We start from the raw sequence: 27,815 nt of genomic DNA, 5'->3' as shown, positions 1-27,815 counted from the left end.
CCCAGAAAAGTACTTACGTGTTTTGGGTCTATTATGATTAAAAATACTGAGATGGAAAGAAAAATGATTATTATTTTTATCATATGGTCAGATTCCCTCTAGTTGTGTAGGAGCAAACAAATTTTTCACATGCTAAGCAAATGGCTTGTTGCTTTCATTTGGAAGGTATGTTTTCTATTGTGTGGTAAACACAGCTTAAAATATCTTAATAATTTAGAAGCTCACATGTCAAAGGATATTTCTTTGGAAACATACATTGACCAAAGAGATATGTACAATATTCAAATAAATTCAGCTTATCGTGCTTTTTTTTATTTTTTGTAATGGGAAGAAAAAGTCAGGGGATGAGAGGAAAACTATCCAAATGCCAGTCTATTTTTCTATACTTTTCACCCAACCACTCATACAGAGAAGGTGGGTTTTTTCCAGCTGTTGTGTAATTACTGGTTGGATGGTTAATTATTTTTTTATTGCTTGTGTCTAATAAAAATCCAGATGTAGCTTTTGCTTTGTACTGATACAAAATAGTGAATAATGATATTTAATGGTGTTAAACTTTCAGGTGACTATGGCTTGAGTTTACCTCTTGGAGAAGAATATGAACGAAAAAAGCATAAACTCAAAGAGGAACTTCGACAAGATTACAGGCGATATCTTTCTCAGGTAAAGCTCCTTGTCTGGTTGCTTGGCTTTAGTGAGTCTCTTACAATTATTCTCTCATTTAATTGAATTAATTCAATTCCTGAAGAAAAATTCTTTAAGGAGGCATTCATTATGAGCAATGGCTGATTTTGAAGACCTGAGTGAAAGCAATTACAAAATGTTTTGTTTATATATTTTAAGCTTTTACAGATCTTATTGTCGTGTGACTACATATTATTTAGTACACTTCTTTCTGAATAATTTGCTTATTTGTTTTTGCTTCTTCCTTGTTTTTTTTTTTTCTTAAGAATATAAAAGCTTCTACATTGTGAAGTACTTAAATATTCTATGGTCTGCAATTGGGGTGAGAATATCCCTGTACTTAGTATGACTCCATTTGACAGCTTCTTTTCAATTTTAGAAAGAAAAAGCTTTGATGTTCTGCTTAACATGATTTACTAAATGTCAGGGTAAATTTAAAATTGAAATGATATGTATGAAATATCATCTTGGGGGTATTCTGTAGCTGCTGTGCATGAATCAGAAGAAAACAAGGAACCAAATAATTTATTTTTTTATGAAAATACTATTTACCAGTGTCTTTAGTTCTTAAAATGAATGAATGGATTTGCTTTAAGAGAGGAAGTATTTTTTGTTAAGTCAAATATTTTTGACTCAAAGACTCCTTTTGAATAGTATCTTTTCCCTGATTTTTAGGGTATTTCACAGGCAAAAAGAAAGGTAGGGTGCCTTCAATATTATTTTCTTTTCTTTCAAATTAGTTGCTTCTTACTTTATTTGAAAACTTTATGCTCTTGGAATTTAAAAAAAATCATTACTTTTATTTGTGCTTTGTGCATTTATGCATGCTATGGTGATTAGTTGTGACTAACAGCATTGCTTGCTTTGTGCAAAATGATTACTTACATGTATTATTTTTCCATTCATAAGTTTTTAAAACACTGTTGATTTGCTTTTCCCTATGCAGTTGCCATTGTTGCTGTCTAATGCGGGCTCTACAATAGTTTTTATTTTCGTAGACATTTGCTTCAAGGATTATCGTTTATAAAGATAGTAAGAGTTCAGATTTTTTTTTCTTGGTGTACATATTTTATAAAGCTGGAATAAAAAAGTAACTTATATAAATATTATAATATATCATTGCAACCAGAGTCAGGGCTTTTTTTTTTCCCTGTCTCTGAAATCTTGTCAGTGGTGCTTAGGGAAGCAGTAGAGCCACCTATTGTCCAGAATGCAAGAATACAGACAGGCATTATGAGGAGAAAATAACACCTCTGGTGTTATTTTTAAAAGCTTTGTTTAATTAATTTTAATTTAAAAAATATTTTTATACTTTTGTGCATTCTACACTTTTAAAATTTAATGCTGTCCATCCAAATTGTTCAGATTGAGCAACATCAGTCAAGGACCAGGAGGTAATGTGGTAGAAACACAATCTGCTATTTTTTTCTGGGGTTTTGAATAACATGTATATGATACAAATTGGGTATGTTAGCATGCATTAGAATTCTTTAATAGCAATAGCAACAGCAGAGCAAACTGTCTTCCTAACCTCTAACAAAATCATCTTTATAGAATTTTTGTTTCTTGTTTCACTTAAAACTCTAGATTATTTTCAAAGTTAGAATATCATGTTAAAACTTAATGTTTCATAATTATCGTCAAAGCACCCAAATAATGTAATTTTTAGATTGTCTTCTAGTGTTTTATTCTCAACTGGACTTCAAAGTTTACAAGGCCTTTTTGTTTGTGTGTTTGGTCTAGTACATGTTAGCTATACTAAGCTGGTAAGGGCTGAGGAAGAACTAATCTCTAATTTCTTTTTCCACCTAAAGAGAACTGGTGGAAATAGAGAATTTTACCAGTTCTCACAGTGGTAATTTTTTTTGTTAATAACTTGCTTAGTCTTGCTTATGTAGAAAAATGCAGCTTCCATATCAGGTTCTGATTTTGGAAAAGATGTTTTTAAGATCAGAGGTAATATCTAGATGTTTTCAAAATGCATGCAAAGAATTATTTAATAATGAGGATTACAATTTATTTACTTTTTCTAGTAGAAATAACTTAGTTTTCCATAGAAATCTAGTTGCCTTGGTGCTTGAATATTTTTGCATGGTTAATAAATCCCTTAAATCTTTTAATATCTAGTTTGAAATATCATTTATAATGATGTGTGTTTGTACTGGAACAGGTAGAGCTGTTACTTCTTGACATTCCTCTAAGCATTTAGGCCACATTGTAACAAAGATCATGAAAAGAAACAATACTGTATCTCACCATTTCCCTCTTCACCCGATGACACACAAGTAGATGATCTTTTTATTAAAGATAATCAGATTTACAAAACATATGATTGACTGGGAATGGCCTGGGGATGCTTTTAATAAAGTAGTGATGTATGACAAATCCTCTAGACCTGGAATCTAAAGACCTGCATCAGTGCTGGTATTTGGTTTGAAGAGCAGGTACTTTGACTTGCTGCACAGCCCACGTCCCATGCTGCAGTCCAGGGATCTGTGTGGAGCAACAACATACTTGTTTTGATGTGAGATTCTGCTCTAAAAGTGACTGGTGATCCATGAGGAATTAGAAGATTTGGTGGTGGGTTGTTATCCTGAAAAATTTGAGCACTGCTAGTATGGAAAACACAGTTGAGATAGAGGTGTGCTACTGTACGCATGAATTCCATCTGTTAAAGTAAGAGGTAGACATATTTTCTGCTGTTAGAAAAAACAGTTTTTCATCTTGAGTAAAGAAATGTCTCGGAAGATTCCTCTTATGTTTGTACAGACACTTGTGCTTATGCTACAGAAGAAATGGGTGGGGTTTCTTTGAATAAAAATAGAGTTTTTTAATATAGAGACTAACTTATACTGGAAGTAATGTAACTTGGAAGAAGTGACAAGCACTTTCAAACTCAAGTTTAATATTTGACAAAGACATTTACTCCCTGCATTCCTTGACTTCACTTCCTTCATGTGTTCCAGGAACATCCTACATATTCAGAATGTGAAGGTTGTCTTCAGTCTTTACTTCATCAAATTGCTCAAATTACTTCAGAAAATATAATACCTAACAACTGTTTAATGAGTAAGATTTGATCTTTTAAAGTCTATTGAATGGTTTAAATTTTTTTTTTTTAATGTAGAAAAATTACCTCACTGCTGGTGAAGTAGATCCACGTACTCAGGGATTATCTCTTCCTATTGATGAACGAAAATCTGCCAAGGTAAATATATGAAGGAAATTAAGTAAATGGAGTATAACTTGAAATGTGTCTGGCTGTTAAAATTGTTACGGAAAAAATATTTCCACTTAAATTTTTTTGTTTGGTTGGTTTTTTAATTTTTTTTCTTACAGAAATAAATGTTTTTGGAGGTGGTAATTAGTAAAAATTTTCAGGAAAGTCTGTTCCTTCAATTTTTATTTTTTAATATTTTTAATCCTAGGTTACCTGTATTCTTAAATTTTAGATATTTGGGTTTTATTATGTAGATATAATTCTGTGCTGATACTAGTTTCAGGTTTGCTACCTCTGATCCACACATTCAGAGCACTTGATCTGTTCAAAACCTCTAGTGGTTGTGCTTGGGTTTTGTTCAGCAGTCAGTATTGATCTGATCTCCTGCCCTCATGCTGTTGGCCTTATAGTTCCAGTTTATTTCTTGTGTTTGCTTGTAAATTGATCCATGAAGTTGAATCAGCAGAAACATTGTAATTTATCAATATTTTTTTCTGACAAACACCACTGGTTGATTGTTACGATTGGTCATAGCACAGTGGAGATTCAAGGCAATAAGATAACCTGTGGTGCTGGAGGAGGACCAGACATTTGCACTCCCAGGGGTTTTGTTGGTTTTTGGTTTTGTTTTTAACCTTTGCTGCCTTCAAGTGGCATTGTTGATTGTGTTTGGGGCTATGCTGTCACTGCAATCTGGTGCAAGAGTTCATGGGTTGGCCTTGCCCTTGTGCCTAAACTTTCTGCCCCTCTTGTGCTCTTGGCTTGGCTGTAGGAGGAGCCAGGTGAGACCTCAAAGTAAAAATTGCTTTTATGAGAAAATGCAAAACTCCAAGTTATAGAACTGTAAAACGGAGGCAGCAAGAATGAAATGCCCGGGAAGGCGGAAAGGACTCCTCAGGGGCAGCATGCACTTGCACTGAGTTTGTTAGCTTCAGGTTCTCATGAACATACCATGCAAGTGTGTGTGCTGAAATAGTGAAAAACAAAGTATGTTTGATTAATTCTGTGAAGATGTATTTTTACTGGAAACACGTCTTATCATTGATGGGTTTATATCATATCAGCTCTTTGCAGGTGTGTTGTATCCTTTTAATTCATCTGTTTCCCTTGCAGAACCTAAAAGTTGCCAGGAGATGTCACACTGTTCCCTGTTAATCAGTTGGCCTCTCAGCAGAATAATGAGAGATTAACATTTGCATTTTGGTTTCCTTTATTAGGTCAAATGTGCAGTCACATAGCATATTGACTTTTCTGCTGTTTTGCCACCTCTTAAAGACAGTGCTGGTTTCTCAGCTTTGAAAAATGCATCTCAGGCAGCTTTCATGGCTGTCTGCATGTTTTATAGTCAGTTAGAAAACCTATAGGAAACTATTTTTTTTGGGAAAAAACCCTAAAAGATGAAGCAGTTTTGGAGAGGATTAGTCTAATCTACAGAACTTTTGGTAATCTGGTATTTACGTGGTGATTGAGGTATAAATTATTTTTGGTTGATATTTGTTCATGAGAAAGTAAATTTATGTGTGATGCTCAGATTTTTAAAACACTTTTGCTTTTTTACTGAAAAATGCTGCAGTGGAAAAGACTCTGGTTCATAATACTCTAGTATAATTCTCTTTTTTTCCTTTATAGGATTGATGCAACAAGGTAGTATAAAAGATACCCCATGCTCTAAGCAGGGACTAATAAAGAAGTAATTCATATTAGAGTTTGCTTTATCTGGGGATTTTTGTATTTCATATTATATTATTAGGCTGTTGATGTACAGTTCATCTATATTTTAGACCTGAGAAAGCAGATTATAAATGCTATCAGGTTGCAAAAGCTGCTGGGACAACAAGCACAGATCCCGTTTTTCTTGGTTTTTCTTGCATTCTTTGCACTTTTGACTTTTTGCAGTCAGTTTAACTCCTTGTTTGAATTAGACAGTTCAAATTGTAATTGATACATCTTGTCTACCCTTGTATTTGTTATCCTGTTTTAATTGTGAGGGGGCAAGTCACAAATAACCTTAAGACAAAGAAAGAAGTTGTATGTTTGAAATCATATGTTGGAAATCAGCTGTAAATACATTCAAATTGGAAATTAGAAGGTGATTCCTAATTGTTGGAGTGAGGCTTTGGTAAATTTTGGAATAGGCTTAGCAGGAGGAGGCCTGCTTGCTTTTAAAGATGGACCTTGATACACAATAGTGTCTCTGGGGATTAGACTTCATGGCCGAGAAGCTGACTTCTACTTACAGATATCAGATTAAGAGAAAGAGCTATGCTAAGAGAAAATGAACTAAAACCTCAGAGTAATTCAAGCCTTACTTGTACATCACAAAGAATGTGAAGGGGTGGCAAACACACAGTTTGTATTTAGTCATTTAGTACTGCAGTTCTATGAAGCTAAAAGCTACTAAAAATGCAAAATTATGATGCCCTTTTCAATGCCTATTTTAGGAGAGATTACGGCTTGAGAGAAACAAGGAGTACAATCAATATCTCAGGGATAAAGAAGAATGGAATGAAAGGCTAAGGAAATTAGGAAAGAAAAACAGAGAGGTAATACAGTTTTACAGTATTATAATTGACTCAGACATACAAAGTAAGACAAAATACAGAAATAAAGTTGTTCAGTTAGGCTACATTTTATTAATGCATCTAAGCAAATCCTGCTTACAACTGACATGGTGCAGTTCCTGATTTCCTGTTTCCCTCATGTCTGTCTGGTAGGAGGATGCTTTCATTCTTCTGTGTGTCTGAAGGAAATCCCTGGGTTGTTCTTGATAATAAAAGTGGTATTCAAAAAAGCTGTCTATGTGAACAAAATGTTAAACTCCACATAGGGTCCTTAGTTTTGTTTGTAGACTCCTTCTTCCTCTGTTATGTAGAAAACCAGGCAACTGTAGAAGCCATACAGAATATGGAGCTGTGCATTTGTGAATAAAAATCAAAAACTCTTTACTACTGAAAGTGAACTAGACATAGTCTAGTTCTGTTCTGAGGCCTTTGATTTGTATGGCAGTAAGCAGCTGGGAACACACACACACACCTCTGTTGGATGGGAGAGAGAATCAGAAGAGTGAGAAGTAGTGTAGGTTGAGTTAAAGACAGTTTAATAGGTAAAGGAAAAGCTGCTCACAGAAGCAAAGCAAATCAAGGAATTCATTCACTTCCCCTGGGCAGGCAGGTGTTCAGCCATCCTTGGGAAAGCTGGGCTCTGTCCTATGTAACTGTGGCTTGGCAAGACAAGTGCCATACTCAGAATGTTCCCCTTCCTTCATGTTGAGCATGACCCCCTGTAGAGTAGAATATCACTTTGGTTAGTTGGGATCATCTATCCTGGTTGTGTCTGTTCCTAACTTCCTGTGTATCTGCAGCCGCCTTGCTGGTGGAGCAGTATAAGAAGCAGAAAAGCCCTTGACACTGTGTTAATGTTTTTCAGTAGGAATTAAATTATTCCTGTGTTATCAGCACTGTTTTCATCACGAATCTAAAACAAAGCCTCATACAAGCTACTATGAAGAAATTTGTCCCAGCCAAAACTAGCACAACAGCCAGTGGGATTTTTAGGTCTGATTAGCATTGTTGTGGGACTCTTTGTTTCAGTAATCTGGAAGCAATATATTGATCTGTAAAATCTTTTTAACTTTGAAATCTTGTCTAGAATACATAAATTTCCTTATAAAAATATTTTTGCATCAGTTTAGTGATGGATTGTAAAAATTTGGGACTCTCATCTAGTGAAAGTTTGATTTAAGAAGTCCTTCTGCTTCTTTTTATTAGAGAAATTCTAAAGTATTCTATTCTATATTCTATTACTGTAGTGTGGGAGCTAGGTCATGCTATGGAAGACTATTAGTACCCAAAACAGCACAAAGTTTATTGTCATCCTTCCAGCAGTCAGCAAGTGCATATCCCCCTGTATTTGTAGTTTCTTTCTAGAAGAATGTTTCTTGTCTGTCTCTAGAAAGATTGTTTTCTTACGAGAAACATCTTTTGAGTGCACGGGAGTGTCATATAGTTGAAAACTGCTTTAATCTGTGAAGGCATCTATAAGGCAGCATTCAGGCTTCTTTCAAATGTTGAAATTCAATATCTCATTCTTACTTCATTCTTCAAGATTTGGAGTGCTATACAGCAGTGATCCCTAGGAAACATTGGCAAGAATGTAGCTTATTTTTGTGCAACTGAGTCTATAAATCTCGAAATTTTTTCTACATGTTTGGCACTTAGGTTTCCTAAGCTGACTTACCTAAAGAAATCTATTTAGGGACTCAAGGGTTTTTCTTTTTGCTTTACTTGTCATTCAGTTGTACCTTTAAGTTGGATTTTTATTATTCTTCTGTAGAAACTATTTTACTGTTAGAAAGGAGCAAAGAGAAAAAAAATGGTCAGGATTTGTTGAGGTTATGCCATCCCTGAAGAATATTTAACTTGGAGTGAAAGTCAAATTACATATGTGAGCTCAGAAATTTGATCCAACAGTTTAGATAGTCATAGGATAAATCCTGCTCAGAGTAGTGTTATTTCACTGTTTAGATTAGGTTGGTCTCTCTTTATTTGCTGGAGTTTTGAAAGGATGCTTAATCTTTACTTCTCTCGCTCTGTATCCCATTGGCATTTTCCTTTGCTGCAACTTGTGGCTGTTGGTTCTTTGAAAACCACAAATAAACCACTGGTATCTCTGTAACCACCTTCTACACAGGGACTGCAATTACTAGTTCCTCCTGCAGTTCACCCTCTGCACTTTCTTCAGTTCATCAGTGTCTGTGGGGAGGGGAGGCAGAGACAGGACACTCTACACCAGAGCATAAATACTAGATTAATACTGAGCAGAGAAGGATCACTTGCCTTGACCTGTGCAGACACTGCAGTGTGGTGAGCAGTCATCACTGCAAATGTGCTCTGCTGCCTCGTGTTGAGCTCCTTGCCCATTACTAACCCAGGCCTTTTTCTGCAGAGCTGCTCTCTAGGTGGTCAGTACCCAGTCTGTCCTGGTGCATGGCACTGTTCTGTCTCAGATGCAGAGGTTTGCCTTTGCACTTGTTGATTTTCATGAGCTTTTAGTCAGCATATTTCTCCAGTTTGTGAAGACCCTTCTGAGTGGCAGGCATACCCTCTAGTATATTGATCCTTCTTCCCGGTTTGGTGTCATTTACATCCTTAATTTTTTAATTAAACTGTGTAAAGTATGAGTTACTGTTGTCCTTATTTCATAGAGGAAAGATTAGATCAAAGATTAGTACAGAGAAATACTACAGGATTTATGCAAAACCATGGTTTTTGTGAGGACTGTGAATTGAACAGTAGTTCAGAGTGTCATAGGATTGTTTTTTATCTACTTAACTATCCTTTCTCATAATGACATTTCCTGAGGAGCAGAGAAATAGATTAGGAAATGCTCACATTATAAGGTGGTGCTCATAGGTAGGAAGTATTACAGACTTGCCTGAATCTGGATAGAACGAAGATATCTGGTCTCTTGATGAAATAAAGTTTGAAGTGTTTTTTTGTTTCTTTGCACCTCAAAAACTGAAGGTCAGATTGGAGTTCATAAAAGACCTATCCAGTGTTGATAGGCATTCTTTTAAAAGACATTAGATAAGAGGAAGACTGCGTTTTTTTCCCCAGGAAAAATGAATAAAACTCAAGCTTTTAAGCACTTCTTGAAATATTTTCCTTGCTCACCTCTTGCCTTTCTTCTTGTTTCGGGTTTATTTGAAGAAATGCAAAACTAAGGTTTTACTCAATGTGATTTGTTGATATTCAACTCTCAATATTGTTTCCATTAAACAGAATGAGATGCACAGGAATAAAACACCTATTGCTGTTACCAGGCTCCAGCCAGAATTACATACAGAAGTCCAGCCCTGTAAAACAGGTGCAGAACCTCCCAAGAAGGATGCTTTTACTTCCACAGAAGGTTGTGAAGAGCTGATAAATAAGAGATGGCTGGAGGAAGACAGGTACCACAGGTTAGATGATGAGGTTGAGTTGAGAAGTCGACTGTTAAATAAAAGACTTGATGAGGATTTGGATGTTCCCAATCGAAGACATCATGGATTTTCTAGTCAATCTGTAATTCCTACTAGGAAGCATCACAGATTTGATGAAGATGGTGATTTTGGTAGAAGATACTACAGACTGGACTATGATCCTGAGACAAATGCAGAAATGGACCCTAGATTTAGATGCGAAAGCACCTATGACAGAAAAACTCCCCGGGGTTTTTATGCTGAAAGGTATTCTTAATTCCATTTTCTCCTTTATTTCTGTAGTGCTTGTTGACAGCCATGGTTTACTCTCTTTAAGTATTAGGGAAGATGCCCACGTGAAAGCAGGATTGTTGTACTTACTTTTGTACTTAGAAAAAGGACCTTTGCAGTAATTTATAAAATTGAATCAGTCCCTAAGACTATACATGTACTAAGAAGCATTTTATATATCATAACAAACAAAGGATACTAGAGAAATTACCCCAGAAGCAGCAGTGTACAATTCATTTTTATGAAGATTGGTTTACCAGAAAACATGCTTGAGAGCAAACCCCTGCATTGAGAACCCAATGTTGCCTCTGTTTCCTTAGTCTGTAATAGTTACAGGAAGTCAGTTTTCAGTTCAGATTACAAAATTGGTTTGAGCTTCAGTGTTTGATACATGTGAGTGTGCATATAAAATGTAAAAGCCTATTTTTAAAAATCCTCTTTTTTACTCCAGGTCTTGCTAAATGACAGGCTTTAAACATATGTGTAGTTGAACCAAATCCTGATGGTTTTAATGGGTGCTAATTTCTGTAATAACTACACAGTTTGAATAAGCATTTATTAAAGCCCAAACCAAACAAAAGAGGGTGTTTTAAATAAATCATTCAGGAGGAAAACTGATATTATGTACTGTTCAGTATTAAATAGTCTTTACTGTGTTAACTGATACATCAGTTGGGTTACTTTGACATAAATTGTTAATCTTCTAGTTTACTCATTTAAAAGAAAAAAAAGTATAACCTTCCTAGTCATGGCCACTTTTAGTTATTCCATTGCAAGAACTGGTTGCTTTCAAAACCAAATGGGTTGTGGTGTGAAACAGCACCAGACTTGCAACTGATCTATTTAAGCAGCTAAACAAAACAGTAAAGTTTATTGTAAATAAATTTTCAAATGATATTTTAAAAGTATTAATTTGTTCCCTTTCCAGGTCTTGGGAACATGAGTGTTGTAGTTATTTTTATTTGTCTTAAGCCTGTTGCCAGAATTATTTTCCTGCAATTGCTTCAATGAAGGAACCACCAATGTTCTTCCTTTGCAAGGCAAAATAAGCACTTTTTCTTTTTTCTAGAATTAGCACTTCTAGGAAAAACAAAAGCAAATTGTACCACTCTCAACAGTTAAATATTACTATTATGTTTTGTTGTTAGTTGCTGGTGGATGGGTTAAGTAATCTTTTGAGTCATTGTTTACAGGGATCATTTTCTGGATAGTATTGCAAATTAATAACTGGGGGGAGGGGAAATGCTCTTTTACTGTAAAAGCATTTTCTGAATTCAATGAACTCATATTTCTTTTCCAGTTTCAGATGCCCAGAGAGTTAGAATAATTTTTCTCCAAAAATAGCTCTTGATACTCTTTCTCAGCCTTAAAAAAAAGTAATCATAAAGGAAGTAAGTCTGTGGAAAAAGTGAAATGTCTGGAAGTATTTAGGAGAGGCAGACTCTAATAAATGGGTTATTACAAAGTTTCAGACTGTGTGTTATGGTGTGCTTCTAAAAAAGTGTGTATTTACTCATACAGTGTTTTTGAAAAATACTAGCAAATGGAAAGAGTGATTAAATAGATGAGAGGAACAAGATTGCCTGTTTTTGCTGAGATTCAGAGAAGGGACTGCAAAATTCAGGATTTGTTCCATTCTGTAATGTATTATCGGTAGAAAAGAGCAGATGAGGTTTTGGGATAGAGTGGATTTCTCCTATAGCTTTTCAGAAAGAAAAAATAATTAGAAGCTTAATTTGATGTCTAACAAAGGCAACCAAAATATTTTTAAAACTAACAGCAATATTTAATTCTCTGTGTTGGTTGATACTCAGAAGGATGCATGTCCTCTTTTTACTAGGTAGCTGTTTGCCACTCTCTAAGGCAGTTGGACACAGAGTCTAATATTTAAATAAAAGTAACCATTTGATGATTTTTGAGCATTTACTTTGTTTCTCTAGGAATTTATACAGAATTATAGAAATAAAGTATCAGCAAATATGGTGTTTGAACCAACAGTAGACATGTTAAATATTAATAAACTAGTCTATTTTAGTTATTCCAGATGACATGGATGGTGCTTATATAAATATCTGTGACTAATATATCACCAGGCAAATAATGAGTTATTTAGAGAGACCTCTGAAACTGCTTTATCTTGTTTTCTTTTAAAAGAGAATAGAGAAGAGAGTCTTATCTTTGCTGTTGGCAGACTTGGTGCATCTTCTTAAAAGAAGCTGCTGGACCACTACCCGAATTCCCTGAACTTAATTTTTATATATAGGATTGTTTGGGGTATTTTGTGTGTATTTTCTACTAATGAATTTTTATTGAAAAATAATGTTCAATATTTCTTTGTTAAATGTGTTTTTTAATCTAGTACTTTTTTCTCCTTTGAAAGGAACTCCACTTATCCTATGAAGTAAATTCAGTCTCTTCAAGGAGAAACATATCTCTTAGTGACAGCTAAGCTTCTGAAGAGTTAGCATTTTTTTTCTATGTTTCAGGCAAAGTCAACTTTTCCCAAACACATTTGATTCGTGATGGAAACCAAATTCAAAAGGAGGCATATTTTTATTTGTTCTACTAAAGTTCTTAGGTTTTTGTATGGGGTTTATTAGTTTGGAGAGGCAGATGATCACAACAGGACTTTTCAGAAGTGTTTCTGTTTGGTGGAGGCACAAGGTCTGTGGCATACTTCAACAAACAGAAATAGTGATTGGGAAGTGAGAAGAATTGCAAAATGTTTTAGTTCTTAGGAGTGGAATGTCCATCCCCAGCTGGCAGGTCTGTCCTGTAAACAGGAGACAACAGCTCCTTGATTGAATTGAGCCAACATGTCTGGGCCTGCCATGCCAAGCCGGCTGCCTTTTACAAAAAAGGTTGCCTCTTGAATTCTGAGGTTTTTTTTTTTTGCTTCCTTCCTGTATCCTTTCATTACACTGGGGACTTGGCTTTCTATTTCCTGGCTGTGTTTCAGTCTTATGTGACCAGCCTTGTAAAGAATAAATTGTTTGTTGTCATAGAAATTAACTTGATAATGAAAGAAGATCATGTTATGCCAAGAGGGTAAATATTCTTTCATGTTTTTCTGATGGGTTGCTAAGATGCCAGATCAATGTTTAATAATCTGCTTGCATCCTTTTGCCTTTGATAACTGACTTCTATTTAAATTAGAGATAGGCAGAACTGTGGTTCTTTTTATGTAAAAGAATGAGTGGTTTTTTTCCGTGTTTACCTAGTTTTTGGGGTTTTTTTTGGTTTGCTTAATAGGAAGGCCATAGTTCTGTCCAGCTCTGGAAAAAGTATAATTTTGATAACATTTGTTGGGTACTTTATTTTTCATTGGATACTTATTTTTGCCCTATTTTATCATGATAACTCAAAATCCTCATTATAGAGCTGTTATTTTGCAAGTCAAGAAAAACTTAAATTCTACTACCCCAGATCTTTTCAGGAACAGCTCCCTTGTGTCCATAAAATATTTTGCATCTCTGAAGTTACTTAAAGTTTCAGTCATATGATTTCACTTCTTATGTAGATGACTCAAATTTTAGCTCCTGAATTTTTGTATTCATGGTGTTGCCTGTCTTTTGCCTTGAATGAAAGTCATCTCACCCTGCTAAAGTCTATCAGGTGTGTAGTGAAGTGTAGATTATCATTGAAGAAGCTTTTCATATCTGAATTGGCTGTTTCACCAGATTTACCCGATAGCTGTGTGCCAAAACCTGTTGAAGACTGTTGGCTCCTGGCGATTAAGAGCAGCAAGATCTATTTCAGTTAATGCGGTGTGAGTTTCAAAAGCCCTTTAGCTCTCAAAACCCTTAACCAGGCTCATTAGATAAGGGGTGCAGGAAAGCAGGCTTGGGAATTCACATTCCAGGCAGAGAGCTGCCCTGACAGTGCTGGCAAAGTGAATTGTTTTAGAATATTTTGTGATACTTTCAGAATTGGTTCTGCTGTCCAGTGTGCATTCAGGCAGCAAATCCATTTGCACAAAACTGCTGAACCTTCTATTTCAGATTGGCTGTTTCTAGGCAAGCATAGCTGAGTATTTTCTATTTCTTTAAGGCCCTTTCTGAATGGAATGGTAAGAGATGTACCTGCAGATTATGAAGACGAATTAAAGGAGAGAGCATGTGTGCGGCCGTTCTCAAGAACTGGAGATTCTAGGTGTGGTATACTGTGTACTTTTCTGGTTATTGCGCTACAAAATCATGGTGAGAGGAAAATGCTGACTTCAAATCCCAAAACACTGTCTGAAATGCCTGATAGTTTTTCCTGCAGCTAGAATATAGTATAACAAAAAAAAGCATGTTTCCTCTGAAAATGGCCATTGAAGCTTGTATGCCAGTTTTGTTTTTTTCATTAATAGAGCACCTATTCTCCACCTGGTGACTTATTGAGTCAAATACTGTGGAATCCTGTTTTCATAGCAGTTTTAAAATTCCTTTTCTTCCTCTTGTCTTGGTTTTGCATATCCTGAAATGATCTAAGTGGGTGAGGCAGAAGCAGAACACTTGTAAATTCTTTGCGTAAACTCTTGACTGGCACCATTCAGTCTGTCAACATGGGTGAAGTGCTCAACTGAGTCAGTTTTTCTGATGGCTTCAGAAACCACAGGCAAATGGGAATTGTGAGAAATGCCTTTTTGCCAGGCATTTTTTTCTTTTGCTTGGGGTATTTCTTTGGATTGTAGGAAAACTGTCACGAATGTGTCACATAGTGATGTGAGTCTGTTATGTTTCCCACAGACTGTGTAGGGAAATTCTTGAGTTTGATCATTACATTTTTTTTTTGTCTTTGCCAGAAATCAGGTACAGATTAGTTCTTCAGCTAATGAGCAGGCCAAGTCTGCAGCTGAACAGCGGTATGCAACAGGCCTTGTTCTTGGTATGTATAAAAACCTAACTAATAACAGTGAGTTAGATTTTCTTTGCATATATTATTTCTCCATGTGAATAGTTAAAAAATAGAAAAATGATGTTTTTTTCTTTTTGCCAGTTGTCTCCAAGACTGGTAAATAAGTGTTATTTACATAGGGAAATTAAAGCAAAGCATATATTTCTCTTCCCCCTTAACGTAAATTGTGAATTAATTTTGGACATACTAATTCATTTTTGAAGAGCCCAAGTTTCTTCTTAGATTTCATTAACATTTTAAGGCTCAAATAAGTGATTAAATTATTTTTACAAAATGAAGTATGGGGAAATCTTAACCTCTGTGTTGTTAAAGACACAGTTTATAGTGAATTTTAATTGCAGAAATATGGAAAATGGTACTGTTCACTACCCTGGGTGAGAACAAATGAGTCTGATTATCTCTCCTGTAGCCATAAAATTTAGCAGGAAGCACTAATATTGAGTGGAATAGAGAGAAATACTGGTGAAGACAGCATTCTTAGCTGAATTCAGAAAACTATAAGGCAAGAATAAAAGAATTGTAGTAGTTCTTCACATGGGAGCTTTTGAAGGCAAGCTAGTTTTTAATTATGGCAAAATAGATTAACAGTTGTCAGAATAATTTCTGTTAATTTTTTCATTTGAATTTACTTTGTCTTCAAATCTATATGTGGCAGATCAATTTTTTGGGACTGTTTAAAGGTAGCATGAAACCAGTGGTGTCATAGTGGTTATTCTCTTTTCTGCCCAGTCATCTCATTTGTAGTAACCTGGGGACACAGAGGTGTGAATTTGTACTCCTAGGAGTCCTGGTTAGAAGAGTGTTGTAAACTATGTTGTGTAAAGATTAACTAAATTAAAACCTGAATTTTTTGAAAATGAAAAGTGATTTCAGACTCCACCAAACTCACAAACCATGAGGTTATTTTGCAAATTTTTGTCACTTTGTAGGCCCAACACAGCAGTTAGAAGAAAATCAGTCAGTCATACATCAGGTTTTCTTGGTGTTGCTTATTTGGCTTTTGATTTAGGTTTTTTTTCCAGCTTCCTTCTCTTTATTATTCAGGTTTACTTTACCAGAAGTCAACAGTCGCTTTGTGTATGGAATATGTTGAGTCTGTGTCTCAAAGTCATACAATACAGAAAGTGCTGCTGACGTTTTTTGGTGTTTGTTTTTAAAATAATAGAGGACTGCCACACTTATTGTGGGAGAACCACCAGAAACTGAAAGTTTTTTGTGTTTCTTAAAATCTACATGAGCTGTTATCACCATTTCCTTTTACATACAGGCATCTGTGGGTACTTTGCTAATTCTTAGTAGTCATGGGAACCATCCTAAGAGTGGAGCAATTTGCTTTCCTCCCCATGGGTTTGACTCCTCTCAGTTTCAGTTTTTCATTTTTATCCAGAGCAGTGCCTCATAATTCAGGAATGCTGTAGTCTGTCTTCCTTAGGTGAACATTAGGCAAAAAAAAAAACCCAAACCAAACCAAAAAAACCCCAAAATAAAACCAAAACATTAAGTTACTTTTGTTAGTTACTGTTGTGTCAAATAACTTTGAAATTTGTAGCTTCCTGACTATAGAAAACCAGGCAAACTAAGAAAATAACAATGAAAATTTTAGTAGTTTTGATCATCATACTCCAAACAAATTGTCTCTTAAAACTAGGTATCTATTTTTTAGTCAGTAAAGACTGAGTGTTCATATGGTTTGCAGTGTTTCCGTTTTCAAATTGACTGAAAGGCAGTGTTTTTGTCCAGTGCCTTATCTGTATTTTGTGGAGCATTCACACAAATGTGTGGTCATTTCCATTAGGTGGTCAGGACCGAGAACTTCTCCGAAGAAGAAAGGAGAAATACAGACAAGAACTAATGGAACAGATTGCTGAGCAACAGCGAAATAAGAGACGGTAATGGAAGGTTACTATATTTTTAAGAGATAATGGCTGAAATTTAAAGGCATTCCATTAATTCAGTGTGGTAAGAAGCAATTTCATAACTAAGGGATTCCAGGTAGCTGAGTAATATTGCAGTTAATTAAACTTATCGTCATGAGGGCTTTAGTTTTTAATGAACATATTCACAAGCTTTCAGTGGAATGAAGAAAACCCAGATACTTTTTCATTTTTAAAACTGACTTTTTAGTTTCTTAAGAGTAAAGAAGCTTTAACTAAAGTTATCTTTTTTTCCTGGTACAGGAGTGCCTAAGTAGTTGGCCAAGTTGAAAATTAGTTTTGTTTTTGCCCTCCACTTTTAGAAAGTAACTGTTCATTTTTAAAGCGTTTGATCATCTGGCTTATGCAGAATAATAAAATATTAGTTTCTTCCTTACCTATTAGTCACTGCCTACTGAATGGGTAATGTCTAGATACACAGCAATATTAGAGAAGGGATAAGGAATTAAAAATCAAGTTACTACTGGCAGTCTCATTGTGACAAAAATTGTACATGCAGAACAAGCCTGAGCCCAGAAATTACAAAACAGTATTTACTGCTTCACTTTTGAATCATTCATTTCAATGTGTTTAATGTTAACTTCTTGAATGTGAATAAAGACAAATTTTTTAGGAATGTCCTGAAAAGTTGTAGTAAAAAAGAATTGTGGTGTTTTCTCCTTTTATGGTAGTTGGATTTTAATGTGTGAAATAGGTGATAGCCAGATACTTCCTTAGAGTTCTGTGTATTTACAAGTATTATATAATTTTCTCCCCTGACTCCAGAAGAAATCAAGTGGAATCATTGTCTTTTGTTACCCTGTATTTTCAGAGTTCTTTTAACTACAGAATTGTAAATTTGTGATTTGAAAGAATGAATATAGTTGCTATTTCTTTCTGATTTGATCCTTTTTTTTAAAAAAACCAAAACAGTGAGAAGGAACTTGAGCTCTCGGTTGCTGCTTCTGGAGCTCAAGACCCAGAAAAGAAGGTAAGAAATTTGGATTTTCTTTCATCTATATAGCCTAGTATTTTTTTCCTTACATGCAGACTCTGGTTGCTCAGTCACAAAATGAGAAATGTTGGGCTATTTAATAGGGCATCAGTGTATAACAAAATTGAAGCCAAGGATGATGAGGCTGTGTCATGGTTTAATGCCAGCCAGCAGCCAAGCCTCACGAGCGGCTGCTCGCTCACTTCTCCACCAGTGGGATCAGGGCAAGAATACAAAAGGTAAAAGCTGGAAAACTCATGGGTTAAGATGATGACACTTAAACAGGGAAAGCAAAGCTGCACACATCAGCAAAGCAAAACAAGGAATTAATTCAGAGCTATCCATGGGCAAGCAGACATTCAGCCATCACACGTCTTGGGAAGATAAACAACATCCCTCCAAACATCTTCCCCTTCCTGCTTCTTCCCCCCACTTTATATACTGAGCATGATGTCCTCTGGCCTGGAATATCACTTTGGTTATTTGGGGCTGTCTGTCCCAGCTGTGTCTCCTCCCAACCCCCCCCAGTCACACCCAGTCCCCTCACCAGTGTGGCAGAAGAAAAAGCAGAAAAGGCCTTGGCTCTGTGTAAGCCCTACTCAGCAATAACAAAAACATCTCTTTATTATCAGCTCTGTGTTCAGCACAAATCCAAAACACAGCCCCACATCAGCCACTCTGAAGAAAATTAACTCCTCCCCAGCCAAAGGCAGCACAGGCTGTAAGTCATTACACATGCTTTCAGCATAAGAGGAAAATATTTTCATGGAAGTTATCAAATATTTTGCTGTGGCCAAATGGAAAATGGACAGAAAGGATAGAACTTAGTGTCCAGTGGTAACCTCTTAAATGCACACAGTAGTGTGCATATCTTTGGGAATGCAAAGTATGCTGCAGAAAGCTTTTTCTCAATTAAAAAAAAAAAAGATTTTTTTGCAGATGAGTTGATCTCATTATAACAGTTTTTAATTCAGCATTTGTAAATTTTTAAGTGATCCAATGTAGTGTTTAGGATTGCAAGCATTTTTATAGGATTTTGTAAAAAGCAAGATGTTTGGTATGTTGTTTGTAAGACTTAATGCAGAGTTACTACTGTCTCCACTTCTTTAGTAAGGTGATAATTACATTAAGAGTTTTGATTAGCATGCATCCAGGAGTAGGTCATCAGCACTAGTAACATAGGAGACTGATAGTCTTGCAGAGGCTGACAGAACTTGTGTGATTTACATGTACTTGCTTTGCTATGTGCTCAAAGCCATTGCAGGTTAGGTATGGTGGTGATGTGCTGTTTAAGATGTAGAGTTGTACTTTCAAGCAAGAATAGACTGGTTATTAAATTAACTGGTTACTGGTTTAAATTATCACCAGTGCGGTTTTTGGGGAATGCTTTGACACAGATTGAAACTTGTGCCATTTTTGCAGGGTTCAGTAGAGGTGAAAGAAGGTCCTCTTTGCTAGAAAACGAAGGTGAATGAATAGCTGTAAAATGCTGTTAGTCAGATCCTTGTGGGTACCTTCCAGCTCTGAATATTCTGTGAAACCATTTCTTTCTTTCTGTGAAACTTGTGAAACAGAAGACATGAATGCACACAGACAAGGAATTAAGCTGAATCAAAATTCTTACTCCTAAATGGGGAGGGAAAACAACCTGTCTAGTTGCATGTTCCTGCCCTCCCTGCATAAAGTGTCTGCCATGCTTGTTTGGTCCCTGTTTCAAACTGATTCACCTTTTTTACCTAGTAAAATCTGAATATTTTTTGCTGCTTTAGTTGGTATAGAGAGGTCATCTGGCTGATCAGGGATTCAGATATTGAAAGGGAGAGGAATGGAGGGTACTGCTAGGAGGCAGAACTGAGCAGAAGATGCTGGCTCTTCTGACTCAGCAGGCCACAAGGTCAGTGTAAACAGTTCTGTGTAATCAAAGCTGACTATGCAGAAGCACGCTGTGCTGCAGCACTCAATATACCATACACATCTCAGTCAGAGTCTGCAAAGTGCCTGTTGTAGGAACAAAATTATATCTAGAGCAAGTACACGACATGCATAGTGTTTTAAAAGCACTAATTTAGCTGAAAGCCTTCAATTAAGTTGAATTGCTACATTCATTAAGCATCAGTCACTGTTAGCTTTAAATTGCCTCTCAGGGAGAGATTCTAATTAGGTGCATTTCTTGATTAATTACAGGTTGGTTAAATAGCAATGCCTGATTAAGAATCTATAAATGCAGACTGTTGTATATGCTGCTTGTTTAAAGTGAAACAATCCCCAGGATGAACTGAGTACTGAAACCATGTCTGAAATCAGCTGTAGAGCTGAAATCTGGGGCACTTTGGGAATGGTTTCAGATTAAAGTTGTTAGTGAGAAAGGCTGTTTTAAATGTTCTGCTGCTCAAGACACTGGATTTGAAAACACAAAAAAATCTGTAGACTGCTTTGTAAAATTAAATTGCTTTAGCTAGTATCTGTTACCTAATTTTGTGTTCACATCTAGAAATCTGAAATTAAATGTTATAAGCAAATACTCATGTCTATTAGATTTTGAGAATTTTTATCTGAACACGTAGTCCTTGATTGGACTGAGTACTAACTGCCTTGTATATACTGTCTTGCAGCTAAGTGATGAAGAGGTAAAGATTTAATATTCTGTTGAAATATTTCCATATTGTAGGGTAGATGGTTTTCTCATTGATATTTAATGCATAGCTGGTTTTGGGTATTACTTTCTTTGAATGCATGTTAGCTGAAGAACTTCGATATTAGGACGAATAAATTCAGAACAAAATCTGTTGTGCTGTGTATGATTTCTTTTCATTCTTCTATTATATTGCTTTATTTAAACAAACATTAGAATAGTTATGCAGAGCAGTTGCTGTAAGGGCTTTCTGGGTGTGATAGGATAGTTCTGAAACTAACTGACTTGCATGCCTTCCCATTATTTGCATGTTGCTTTTGACTTTCTTCTGAGGTTGCCAGTTGTCAGTAAACATTTGCTATTTCTGTTTTAAAAAGAACTCCCCCAAAAAACTTGTAATTGTTGTGGTTGAAAAAAATAATAAGATCAAAGGAATTTAAAAAATAAAATAATGGTATTGCAAGGAAATGTTTACTGGAAAAAGTCTCAGTGTGTATTTGATTTTAGTTTTTGCTGATCATGAGCTATTTCAATCTTGGGGTGGGATTTCAGAAACTTTTCTATGCATAATATGAGAATACTGTCAGTGTAGAAAATTGGCATCTGTAGATAAACTGTTCTACAGACAGCTGTGCAAATGTTCTTTTTTCTGGACATTAACTATATACTTCCTAAAACCTGTGATAAGGTTGCTTTTTGTAAATCTCTGATAAACTTCCTGGATTTCCTTGTAATACTATATTTCCAGTAGATCATTGGGGGGAAAAAATGCAGTTACTAGAAATGTGAGCAGCTAGTTGGGATCCAGTGAACTATTTAACCCAACGTAAATAGACATTCAGAATATTTCCTAGTAATAAGGTAACTATTTTGGTTTGGGTTTTTTCCTCTCTTTTTCTCTTACTTCTGTTTTTTTTTATCTTCAGCCAAATAGATTGAAGCAGTTTGGCTTAACAGCAAGAGCTTTTGAAGAGAAAGTACCTCCTGAAAGGCCCAGGGTGGCTTTCCAAACTCCAATGCCTGCCCGTTCAGCCTCTCCTGTGAATGAAGACTCTCAAAGTGATAAAGACTTTCAGAGGGGTGTAGTCAGCAGTCTTGGGGAAATGGCAGCTCCCAGGTGCTTCACCATCATATTCATTTTACATGTTAAATAAGATTGTTGTTTAGCATTTTATTACTGCTGAGGTAGAGCTCAGTAGTACTGTTGATCCTTCTCCAATGAACTGATGAAGGTAGAAATAATATTTTGACAATTAACAGAAAACTAACTACTTTGCACTGGAATAAACTTTTAATGTAAATTTCCTCATGGTTTATTTGAAAGCATCTGTGGGGGCTGGATTATCTCTAAAGGCAGATCTTTCATAGTGGATGTTTGTGTAGGATAAAGGTTGAGCTGTAGAAGTTATGTCCTGTAGAAATTGTGCCTGTAATATTGAATCATGTGGGAATGCTTGGGCACATGCCCTGCAGAGTCCATATTTTCAGAAGGTTGGTATGGCTCCTATTAATTAAGCAGTCTCCCAGGGCTGAACTCAGGAATGCACTGTGGCATGGACAGCTTCCACTAGGTGCTGTGATTGTGACTAAACTGTTCAGAGAGAGAAGGAGCTTCAGGCATGTGGCTGAAGCTGTGCTGTTCACCCTTTGATCAGATCCTGCCTTGTTTTCTTTACTGATGTAGCCAGGAAGTACCATTAAGTGAGCCACTTAAAGAAGGCGTGCTTGTTTTATGTTCTTTAGATCTCTGGAATAGTCTGTGTTTCTGTACTATTATTCCCTCAGGGAAGGTTAATTCCCTACTGAGACTTAATGCATCTTGTTCCTGCATGCCACTAATGAGAGGTCTGCAACTGAACTAAATCTAGAATTTTTCCATACTGAACTTTCTTTCTGTCCCCTCTCCCTTCTCTTTCTCTCCCTCTTCTTCTCTCTTCCCCCCACTTCCTTTGATGATGTCTTTTCAGTTGTACAACAAACCAAGGAATTGTGTCCATTTCTTCTTTAAGGCTTGCACCATTGCCACCGCCTCCACCACCAGTTTTGACAGACAACTATAAAACACCTTATGATGACGCTTATTACTTTTATGGCGCTAGGAATCCTTTGGATCCTGCTCTTGCATACTGTAAGTTGATGATTTTAGGTGGATTGATTGTTAGGGTGATTCATAAGACTTCTTTTAATCTAGTTAAATGATGAATAATGTAGAACTTGTAACAGCAAATTAAACCAATTTTTTAGATGTGTATTGAATTAAAAGGGCTTTTTTTTTAATGTTCTGAATTAAGTAATTTTCTCCAGCAACAAAAAGGGCTGTGACTTCCAGATATCTTGTTCATCACTTGAACAAACTCGTCTCAGATTCTTTGCTGTTACTCCTCTCAGATTATTTTCTTTGTTGAAATTATTAAATTATTGATAATTAAAACATTATGTCCTAAAATCACTTCAATAATAATTAATTACATGTTTAGACATTGTTACAATTTCAGATATAATTATCAATATTTTAAAGATATTTATAAATACATAAAATATATTAAAATAATGTATGAAGTGGTCTACTTTTATATTTTAAGAACTCCTTTTTTCTATCCTTTGCTTCATGATGATTTCATGATTGAAACTATTGTGATGTGTGTAGGGAGAGACTGGATTATGTGGTGTTCATTTTTCTCTTTTTTCCTATTTTTTTCTTTTTAAGAGAAAAAAACAGAAATACTTAAAATGTTTTTTGTGCTAAAGGTAAAATAAAGGAGAAAAAAAACTTAGAAAAATAACTGCTTTACTAGTTGATCTGAATGACATTTGGAAAGAATGAAGATAAGTATCACCATTAAGCTAGTAATTTCATTTTATTTGATTTTAGAATATGTTAATGAGGTAATTTTTAAAATCTAAAGGGATTTAGTGGAATTTAAGAAATAGATTTGTACCTTGGCATTGTATTTCTTGCTTTAGAGGGCATTAAGGATTATCTGAGTTTGTTATAGAAGCTGAGAGATCTCTTTGTTCTGCTCTCACAGAGTTTTAGCAGTGAAATCTATTCTTTTAAATAATGTCAAATATTTATATCTGAGCATTCAAAATTTAAAATATGGTTTGTTTTTTTTTTACTGTGCAGATAGTACAGATATGATGGGAACACAACCCATGCCTGGTCTGGATCCTTTAGGCCAAGCTCCAATAGAGCAGCCTATGTAAGTATTATCTATATTCATATTCTTTGTGTGTATTTATCTGTATTATTTTATCTGTATTGATATTCTTTTTTATAATCTGTACTATAATCTGTATTATATTCTTTTATCTGTATTCATTTTGTGTGGGTAATATTTTGCTGAGAACAGATAGGCCTTTGAAATAAAATGTGTAAAAGACAACTCTTCAAACTTTTAATTAAGGATTTCTAGCTAGATAATATAAGAATAATTCAATGAACTGCTATTTTCATATTTAAGAAAATGTTTGGGGTTATAAACTGCCAGGCTATGGGAACAATGAACCTTAAATACTTAAGGAAGGATTTTTTTTTTTTTTTAATTTCTTAAATTACCTTCCTCTGGACCCTGTGATGTTTTCCTTTTATATATGTGATTTTTCAATTTAAAAGTAACATTGGACAGAACCTTAAATACTTAAGGAAGGATTTTTTTTTTTTAATTTCTTAAATTACCTTCCTCTGGACCCTGTGATGTTTTCCTTTTATATATGTGATTTTTCAATTTAAAAGTAACATTGGACAGAGGAATACAGGAGACAGACAAAGAAGCATAGGAGTGTATTCCGAAGAAAAAACAAAGCCTTCCAAAGAGGCAACATTATCTTATCAACAAGAATTACAGCAACAGGTACGGAGTGATAAAGCTTCTGACTCTTGATTCTTTTATTTTTTGACATATAATGGTTATAATTGTAATACTCTTTCAGACCAATTTTATGTAGCTTACAAATAAAAAGCTTTTTACTCTCCTTCCTTTCATGACTTCCTTCCATCACTTCCTTCCTCTGACCCTGCTTTAGCTCATTTTAGCTCTTCAGGTGGACAGTAAGCTCTTCAAATTTTTTGTCAGAGGCAGAGAGAATATTAAGAATGTTAAAGCAAACAGATTAGCTCCAGGCATGTAGCTTTATACAATTATTTTCAGACACATAAGAACCGGCATCTTAAAAGGAATGGTTTGTATTGCTCTGATATTCCATTATTGCTGTAATTATTCAGAGCAGTCTAATTTCCGGAAGTTCTTCATGATCATTTGGGCACTAATTTAAAGGTTTGCCTCATGTTTATTTCCAGTGTGTTTGTAGGTGGTGTCTTACTTCTTAGGTTCTTTTTCGATAGACTAGACAAATTTTTTGGGTCTGCTGTTCCAGTAGACAACTGAATCCTATACTCACTTTAGTGGCCTTTTGCTGCTGCACCTTGTGGGAGTTATTATAAAATGTATTTGACCATGATGAAACATGTTACTTCTGCAGAAATTTTCCTAGAACCCAGTTCAGGGGCACTTAATGTTTTCTTATTATTTATGTATTTCTTCGGTAGAGGTAAATAATACCTAAAAAAATACTGTAGTTCTAATTATGTTTATGCATAAAGGATAAAGGAGAGGCTGCCAACCAAGGTAAAATAAAGAACAGAATAACCATTTAGGAATAATGTCAGATACTATATATGTGGTTCTCTGGAGACATTTTCTCACTATAGTCCTAAGTATTATTTTTCTATATGAGAGACTGCACAATTTGACATAAAGGTCTAATAAACATGGCATGATAAAATCTTTCATAGTTATTATGGTTCAAAGCTATCAGAGGATATTCTTCTTTCTGCTATAGATAAACCTGATAATTTTTGTAAACAGTTGAAGTGGCTAGATGGGTCTTTGTTGACTCATTATATCTCTTAGGAAATTGTGATTACTTGATAAAGGGAAATTATAGAATCATAGAATGGCCTAGGTTGGAAGGGAGCTTAAAAATCATTTTGTTCCAGCCCCTCTGCCATGGACACCTTCCACTAGATGAGGCTGTGTGATGCCCCATCCAACCTGGCCTTGAACACTTCCAGGGATGGGGCATCCACAGCTTCTCTGGGCAACCTGTTCCAATGCCTCATCATCCTCATACTGTTTTATCTAATTATATTCATCTAATGAAATGTTTTTCTAATGCACATGAGAAATAAACTTAAGAAAAATACAGTAATATATTTCAACTACATACATAATTGTTTTAAAAGCTTTGAGTAGAAGATGGACTTTTTAACAGCTGTTCACTTTATAAATGCTACATTTATTAGAAGACTTAGTTAAATAAATGATTCTGAAGAAAAAGAACAAAGCATATATAAACATCCTATTTTATATATGTAGATCATAGTGAATTACTGCAGAAAACTATTTTATGCATGATTATAGAATTGTGTAATATTCTGTTAAGACATTTATTATTCGGAGTTATCTCTAGTCTAAGTTTTGGTTAAACAAAATATACCAGATTGAGAGAAGAATGTGCAGTAATATTGTAGAATTTTGCCTTTTTAATTTTCAGGCAGTATAAACATCTGTATCAAAGATCCAAAGACATGGAACTTTTTATCTAGTGCAAATGTCAGATGTGAGCATTTTTGGAACTTGAAAGTCTTACACTGTAGGATGTTTCTCCGATTATGCACAACTGGACATGCTCGTTTTGACAATAGAATTCAATGCACTGTCTGCAGTATAGACAGTGAACTGTTTGGATTTGCTTGATGTAGATGAGGGAAATAGATAATGAGAGCATACAGTTTGCTCTGTTAACATTTTATTAAACTTCTACTTAGTGTGATATTATTGTGGAACTAACTTTGGCTGGTTTGTTTTTAGATAAAAGAGAGAGAAGAGCGACGCAGACAAGAGCGAGAGGAGAAGGAGAAGTTAGACGCAGAAATGAGGAATTACAATCCTTGGGGAAGAGGTGGTGGTGGTGCTCCTCTGAAAGATGCAGAAGGAAATCTAATAAGTATGTTTGTGAAAATTAGGGGTTGGCTTTTCAAGACTGGTATTTTCTTGCTCTCGTAAGGGCTCTATTCAATATTATTCCTTGTTTTGTAACACTGGTAGACCTTCAAAAATAAGACTTACTTGTTTCAAGGAGATGCACTCTAGGAATAGTTGAGTTATTATTTTGATTCCTGTAGAATCATTCAAAGAGTACAATCTGAACAAAATGGGAAACACAGGATATGTCAACTGTAAGTGAAGACACAATGCTGTTGTAAAAGGAGAAGGAGAAAAACAAGCTGTCAGAATCATCTGCAGTACAAATGTGCTAAAGTCTGTTATGAAGACTTTTATTTAAACATGTCATAGGAACAGGTTTTTAATTTTTTTTCTTTTTGAAAACGATTTCTAGGCATAGAAATCTCTAATTCTGATATGAGAAATGGAAATGTGTTTATATAAATATACAAATATAAGTGGAATATTTATGTTTCCCAAAGTAACACTGCTGGTAAATGGCTATATAAAGAGTACTCAGCAGTTGTATTTTTTAAGGCTTACTTTTTTTCCAAGTGCTGTTGCATACAAGATGGGAGTAGTGAGCTGGAATATAGCTATGAACCAGGTTGTTCATCTACCCTTCCAGTAAATCATTAAATATTTACTGGATAACAGTTTATATACAAAAGTAATTTGTTTTAGTTGTATGACACCTGAGTAACATGTCAAAATTAATACTATATTTTAAGAGTAGTGGGTAAAGTTTAAATGCTTTTTAAAGATTTTGTGGCCAAATTACAAGTTTAGAAGCTTATATTAAGGATCCAAGCTTGTGTTTATCCTCCTGGCAGATACAGGTGTTCGTACTGCCTGACTTCAGACACTGCATTTACATGTTTGGCTTCTTCCTCTAGGCTTTAACAGTGGTGTGACTGGAAATGCAAAGGTCTCATACTGGCCTGAGCTTTGCACGTAACTGCTGAGAAGTTAATTTCTCTCTGTAAATGAGAAACCAAGAGAAAGAAGCTTCCTACCCTGTTCTCCTTAATCAAATATGTAAAATATTTTTCCCACTGTAGCTTGACAGCATGATGGATAAGCTATGAGTCAAGTGTCATGAAACAGAACATACTTTCTGACACGTCTTTTTTATGTGGTGTGGCTTGTCTTTTTATCCTCTTAAAAATGTCTGTATATAAAATGTCTGCATATATCAGAGCTTTTGAGGCT

At 35.2% G+C, this 27,815-nt stretch overlaps 1 protein-coding gene across 33 annotated transcripts in view; it reads left to right on the top strand.

The window, feature by feature from the left end:
* The window catches only part of CSPP1 (centrosome and spindle pole associated protein 1), a 61,572-nt gene that overhangs the window by 9,134 nt on the left and 24,623 nt on the right, over window positions 1-27,815 (top strand). For 7 of the 33 annotated variants that reach the window (XR_015285937.1, XR_015285936.1, XM_086885782.1 and 4 more), the window contains 14 exons: window positions 563-663; window positions 1,360-1,383; window positions 3,812-3,892; window positions 6,346-6,447; window positions 9,685-10,130; window positions 14,205-14,306; window positions 14,944-15,026; window positions 16,852-16,945; window positions 17,903-17,960; window positions 21,522-21,712; window positions 22,563-22,723; window positions 23,723-23,798; window positions 24,332-24,449; window positions 26,469-26,604. Coding sequence is in view for 31 of the 33 variants with exons in the window: in XM_086885782.1 (XP_086741908.1) it covers window positions 563-663; window positions 1,360-1,383; window positions 3,812-3,892; window positions 6,346-6,447; window positions 9,685-10,130; window positions 14,205-14,306; window positions 14,944-15,026; window positions 16,852-16,945; window positions 17,903-17,960; window positions 21,522-21,712; window positions 22,563-22,723; window positions 23,723-23,798; window positions 24,332-24,449; window positions 26,469-26,604 (1,773 nt within the window). In the remaining 2 variants the exon portion in view is untranslated. The remainder of the gene's footprint in view (window positions 1-562; window positions 664-1,359; window positions 1,384-3,811; window positions 3,893-6,345; window positions 6,448-9,684; window positions 10,131-14,204; window positions 14,307-14,943; window positions 15,027-16,851; window positions 16,946-17,902; window positions 17,961-21,521; window positions 21,713-22,562; window positions 22,724-23,722; window positions 23,799-24,331; window positions 24,450-26,468; window positions 26,605-27,815) is intronic. The other 26 variants (XM_086885897.1, XM_086885924.1, XM_086885820.1 and 23 more) reach the window with 12 other exon arrangements.

The sequence above is a fragment of the Cyanistes caeruleus genome, chromosome 1 (assembly GCF_971803275.1).
Source record: "Cyanistes caeruleus chromosome 1, bCyaCae1.hap1.1, whole genome shotgun sequence".
NCBI lineage: Eukaryota > Metazoa > Chordata > Aves > Passeriformes > Paridae > Cyanistes > Cyanistes caeruleus.
The sequence above is the reverse complement of the archived record's forward strand: the minus strand, read 5'-3'. Positions and strand labels throughout refer to the sequence as shown.